Consider the following 6,211-nt stretch of genomic DNA (forward strand, 5'->3'; position numbering starts at 1 on the left):
CCCAGAGAGTTTAAGTAGCCCTCACAGATTGGAGGGCTCGGTCAGCTGTTTAGATGTAGTGTTATGTAAGGAAATCCAGGCTCTGCTCCCTCCCATCACGACCCACACCATTTGTCCCCACCGGCATCAGCCAGCAGGGATATATACACACACACCATCACATGTTCTCTTCATCGTATTTTCTGCTCTTTCTCCCTTCTCTTCCCCCAACAGAAGCTGTCATGGCAGCCCTGGTGAGAAAAGAGCTCCTCTCTGTGGACCAGCTCTAGCAGTGGCCACCAGGTGGCCAGAAGTGATCAGAGCCTGGCCCTGGGACGAAGAGGCACAGGCTTCCAGCACCATGGCAACAGGCTTGCACATAATGACCCTGCACATACAATGCCTCCTTCCCGCCCTCTCCCGCCACCCCAGAATGGAGCAACTCAGGATTCCCAAATGACCACGGGAAGCCGGGTTTGCAAAGCCTGGTGAATGTAATGCATCTGGACGGGGGAATTGCAGGAGGCTGGATGGCCTAGGACAACAGCCCTTTGGGTGACCTCAGCTATCCTGTGCAGGGCCCTCCACCCTCAGCCCAACAGGCCACTGTCAAGGACATAGCTATGTTAGAGGCTCAGATCGTGGGCTGCCCAGACAAGAATCTGGGACGTGGACAAGTAGACCCTCAGGGCTCCCCCAGATGGCCAGGACTATGGTCGCGAAGGCTGTAGTTGATGTCTTCCCACAGGTCGTCGAGGCGGGCCTGCAGCTCGCTCCGGGCCTTGCCTCGGTCCCCTTGTAGGAATTCTGGAGCGAAGGCGCTGTGTCCTGGTGGAGGAGGCGCCAGCTGCTGCTGGACCTGCTTGGTCTCTTGGTCAATGGCGCGGGTGAAGGCGGCAATCTGCAGGAAGGTGTCGTGGCGGAAAGCCTGGAGTCGTTGGCGCACCTCCTGAGACAGCACCTGGGGGTCCGTCTGGGCCTCTTCCTCCTCACCGTCAGCACCGGCGCCAGCAAAGGCGCCGAGCTCTTTGCGCAGCTGGTCGAGGTTCTGCTGGATGCGCGTGTGCAGGGCCTTGGCCTTGAGCGTGAGCTTGCGCGAGAGCACCTGCACGCAGCGGCTGAGGCGCGCCGGGCTGGCGGCTGCGTGCGGCGCCACGCTGCGGTGCAGCTCCTGCACGTGGTGCCCGATGCCGGTCACCAGGCGCTCCGCGTACGGGTGGAAGAGCGCCTTGACGCGGCCAGTGTGGTGTGCCACGCGGTTCTGCAACTCCTGCAGCAGGCTCCGCGCCTCTTCCACGCCCCCCAGCAGCTGGGCCTTGGTGCCCTCTCCGACCACGCGCAGCTGCTCCTGCAGCTCCTGCACACGCAGGGCCACCTGCTCCATCAGGTCCACCGTGTAGGGCTGCAGCTGCCGCCGTAACCCCTCCAGGTTCCAGCCCACGCGCTCGTGCACCTCCGCCATGTAGGGTTCCAGACGCTCCCTCACTTCCTCCAGCTCCTCCTGCAGCTGCTGCCGCATGCCCACTGGGTCGTGTGGGAGCCCGGGAGGCCCCCTCCCCTGCCCATTCAGAGGATCCAGCTTTTCCAGGAAGTTGTCCATATTGCTGAGGTCTGGCTCAAGTCTGTCTTTCAGGCTCCTGGGGAAGGAGACAGACAATTAGGCCATCAGACTGCTAGCGCCCTCATCTCCTTTGCCCCAAAGACGTCACTCACTGATCCTATGGAGAAACCAAGGATGCAGGGCGGTGGCCCCAGAGCCGGCTCTCCAGGTCTAACCCAAGCCAACCATGACTGCTCCCACAGGAAGTACAAACACATGGCACACGCATATCCAGGTCAACACTTCCCAATTCCTTGTGCACGGAGGCACCTGGACTCTCACGTAATCCTTTCGTTCTGGAGGCTGCAATGGGGAGGTCCTCTCCCCTGCTCCCTGGTCCCACGCCTCGGCGGGCGTGGAGGCAGCAGCTAAAGAGAGATCAAAGGCGGAGGCTGCCGGCAGGGGTTGCTGAACAGCCCAGGAAGACCAGGATAGAGGGCAGAATTAGCAATGCTCTGTTCTCTTCCCAGGGAGGACCACAAGGTTGAGGAATCAGACAGTGCATCATCCCACCCTCTGGGTGTCTTCTCCCTTTGCCTGCACCCCTTGCCCTGGCCACTCACGCGGGCTCCCGTGCCAGCTTCTGCTGCTGGATCTGCTCCACCCTGCCTTTGTCCCTGCTGCTCTGGCTGAAGTAGTCCCAGAAGTCTTTCTGTGCCTGGGTAATTGAAAGCACTGTGGAGAGGGAGCGGGTGAACAGGGGCTGGGTTTCCTCCCCCAGGGTGCACGGACCCCTCAGTCCAGCCTCCACCCACACCTCCACAGTGAAGTCAGGGTTGGAGACCCACCTGAGAGGAGGGCCAGAGCCCAGGTCAGAACTGCAGCCGCACTTGCCATGATGTCCTCTGGGAAGAAAGGTGAATGGAGGCCTGGTGAGAGTGAAGAAGCAAAGAAAGGACACCTCCCAGGGGACTTGCCCCAGGGGACCCTGCCCCAAATCTGTTAACCCTCCCCTGCGTGTAGGGAGCCCAGAGCTATCAGGGCTTAAGAGGACTGACCTAGTTGAATGCGGCTGGGAGGGAAAGGGTGTCTTCCTGGGATGGGTTGGGGGGCTCCTGTTGCACCTCATCACATCATATGGAATTTGTGGAGCTCAAACTGCTTTGTAAAGGTTCCCCCCGACCCCACCCCACCCAGGAGACCCCAGGAGCAGCTCCCTCGGCCACTTCTGCCACGACTTCCCTGCTCACCCATTCCTGCCCCCATTTCATGGCTGGGAAAACTGAGGTATCCCAGGGGTGGGGGAAGAAGCTACTCTGCCAAAGTGCTCCAAGAGGAGGTCCTTAATTCTTAGTTCCCACCCACAGCTCTCTGCCCAGTCCCCTCCCTTAGGACTCCGACCCACATCACTGTGCCCTGGCTGCTCACCTGCTCGGTTCTGGGCACAGAGAGCAGACATTCCGCTTTATAGTCCAGGGCCTGGGCCTCTGGCAACAATTGCTCTGAGTAAATACCACGTGGAGGTTCAAAGAAGGATGACCTCAGCTGCCTCCCAGTGCTTACCTCCTGCCCTTTCCTGGTACCCAGGGGGTTAATGAGTACCCTAGTATCTGGATGCTGCCCCAGTAGAAAAGTGCTGCCCGGAAAGTTTTACAAGGAGTGGGCCTGAACTCCTCACCCAGTTCCCCCAAACCCCTTGACTTCCAACCTTCCTGTGGACCTACTGGCTGACCCACCGATAGAGACAAGCCTGTTTGTCTGCTGAGGGCCCCGCTCTTACTCAACTGCCCAGAAGCACTGTGCCCCAGCCAGACAGGGACAGTGTCCAGCTGCCTGAACCTGAGCAACCCTTGACACCTCCACCACGGGCTACTCAGGCAGCCTGGGAAGAGCCAGCATTTATAGGATTGAAGACCCACCCACCTCCCACTTTATGAAATAATCCTGGAACAAGCTGGGGAAGTTTGATGGGGTGAAGATGACATCATGAGAGGCATCTGGGCCAGGGACATTGGGCCCAAAGAATGGGAGCAAGAGGAGGATTCTCCCCATGGGGATAGGCTGAACTCCACCCCACAGGACCTCTGAGGAGGAGAAGCCAAAAAGCCCAGACCTCCTCTGATGATATGCCCACTCCATATATTCATAAACTCCTGATTTTTGCTTCTAAATGTATCTTGAATCGATCTCCTCCCCTCCATTTCCACCACTGGTCATTTCACCACACCACTGTCTCTCACCTTGATCACATTTGTAGCCCCCAGCAGGTGGGGGCCATGGTCCTCCCTATTCAGTCTGTGCTCTGCTGTGGCTATCCCAACCCACTTCTGGCCTCATCTCCTGCCACACAAACCCTTGGCATTCCCTGAGCATACCACCTCCTTCAGGACCCTAAGCCTTTGTACCTGCCGTTCCCTCTGTTTGAAATATTCCTTGGTGAACTTATATTCATTTTTTTCAGACTTTGTATTAGTTAAGATTTGGCTTAGCTGCAAATGAAGAAAAAAAAAGGAGAAAGAGAATAGCTTAAACAAAATCGAATTCTATATCTCTCTTATGTAAACATAGGACAATCAAGGCTCCTTCTGTCTTGTTGCACTATCATCCTCATCAAAAGTCTCACGTCCAAGTTTCAGCTGCTTCAGCTCCAGCCATCAAGTCTACCTCCCAGCCAGCAGAAAGAAGCACATGTACCCTTCCTTTAAAGACACATCCCAGAAATTGTTCTTACCACTTTTACTGACATCCCATTGTTCAGAACATAGTCACATGGCTACACTTAGCTGCAAAGGAGAATGGGAAATGTAGTCTTTATTCTGGACGGCTGTATTCCCAGCTGGGAAAGAGCTATATTACTCAAGAAGAAGAGGAGAATGGATTTGGGAGGACATGAGTAGGCTCTGCTGCACAGCTCCAATATCACTCTAAATGCCCTCTTCTGCCCTCACACTTCTCTGGAGACAGATGATTCCATGTTAACCATAGAACATTTTATATATTCCTGGAGTATCGCGCTTATTATCCTGCAGCGCAATGATTCATGGACATATGTGAGAGCTCTCTGAGTGCAGGGACTTTGTCTAATTCATCTCCATGTCCCCCTATTATGTTTGGCACAGTACATATTAAATGACTTGTCCATCATTACACAGTAAGAGATGCAGCCAGAATTGGAACCCAGGTAGCTGAGGCCAGCATGGGATGGGGCAGAAAGGGTAAAGAGACCACAGTCAGGTCATGAAGAGCCGTGTGCATGCAGTCACTGAAGGGTATATGATGGAAAGATCACTCTGGAGGGCAGCAAGACAGAGGGTGAGGAGACTGCTTAGAGGCTGTCTGAGTAACCTGAGAGATGATGAAGACTCTGAACTAAGGCATAACAATGAGGATTGGTAGGAGAGAATATATTTGAAGGATACTGAAGTGGTGAACTGATAGTACCTGCTGACTGGTTGGATGAAGGAGGTGAAGGAGAGGAAGGAAACTAGATGTTTCCCAGGTTCCTGGGCAAGTATGTAGATGATTGCATAACTTGTGTCCATCAACAGATGAATGGATAAACAAAATATGGTATACACATATATACAATGGAATATTCTTTAGTCTTAAAAAGGAAGTTCTGATACATACTACGAAAATGGATGAATCTTGATGACATTATGCTAAGTGAAATAAGCCAGACACAAAAGGACAAATCTTGTATGATTCCACTTCCATGTGGTACCTAGAATAGCCAAATTCAGAGACAGAAAGTAGATTAGAGGTTACCAGGGGCTGGGGGAGGGAGGGATGAAGAGGGATAAATTGTTTAATAACAGAGAGTCTCTGTCTGGGAAGAAGAAAAAGGTCTAGAGATGGATAGAGGTGATGGCTGTATAACAATGTGAAAGTATTTAATGCCACTGAACTGTGCACTTAAAAATGATAATTTTATGTTATGCATATTTTATCACAATATTTTTTTTTTTTTTTTTTTTTGCGGTATGCGGGCCTCTCACTGTTGTGGCCTCTCCCGTTGCGGAGCACAGGCTCCGGACGCGCAGGCCTAGCGGCCATGGCTCACGGGCTTAGTTGCTCCGCGGCATGTGGGATCCTCGCGGACCAGGGCACGAACCCGTGTCTCCTGCATCGGCAGGCGGATTCTCAACCACTGCGCCACCAGGGAAGCCCTATCACAATATTTTTAAATAGCATTTCTGGTACCCTGGTGGTTTTCTGCTGAGGCTATGCTATAAAATATAGCTGCACTGGATTTAATGTGAATCATCATCATCACCACCCTTTCTAATGTCTTTTCTGGGATGCAGAGGAGACACCTGGAACCATATTTCCCAGAATCCCTTTCTCTCTATGGGCCTAGGTTAGAGTCACCACAGTGAGATGGAAGAGGAGAAACCATTATTCTTCATTGGTTGTTGCATAGCCAGACTTGGGGTTTAAAGCAGCTTCTAGGTGACTTTCTTAAGAATCACACCCATTGGTTTTGCAAACTAAGATAATAAGGTGAGCTTCCCATTTGTAGCCACTTACAAGTGAACTTTTGAGAATCACTCCTTCAAGTGCAAGCTGAGATGGTCACTCCTCAAGCCCTTCCAACAATTTACAAAACTGTAATTTTCTACATTACAGCCTTTCACACTTGAAAAATATAGAGTGGCTTCTGTTTTTCTGACTGAACTTAGATTAATACAA

General features: G+C 52.8%; 1 protein-coding gene across 1 annotated transcript; it reads right to left on the bottom strand.

The window, feature by feature from the left end:
• Positions 1-482: 482 nt before the first annotated feature.
• Positions 483-2,431, bottom strand: APOA5 (apolipoprotein A5). The gene is made up of 3 exons (XM_059070279.2): positions 2,368-2,431; positions 2,143-2,254; positions 483-1,616 (listed from the first exon to the last, which is right to left on the bottom strand). Exons 1-3 carry the CDS (start codon positions 2,414-2,416, stop codon positions 665-667), a joined length of 1,113 nt encoding a protein of 370 aa, XP_058926262.2. The 5' UTR covers positions 2,417-2,431; the 3' UTR covers positions 483-664.
• Positions 2,432-6,211: the final 3,780 nt, after the last annotated feature.

Source organism: Kogia breviceps, chromosome 7, assembly GCF_026419965.1.
Source record: "Kogia breviceps isolate mKogBre1 chromosome 7, mKogBre1 haplotype 1, whole genome shotgun sequence".
NCBI classification, from domain to species: domain Eukaryota; kingdom Metazoa; phylum Chordata; class Mammalia; order Artiodactyla; family Physeteridae; genus Kogia; species Kogia breviceps.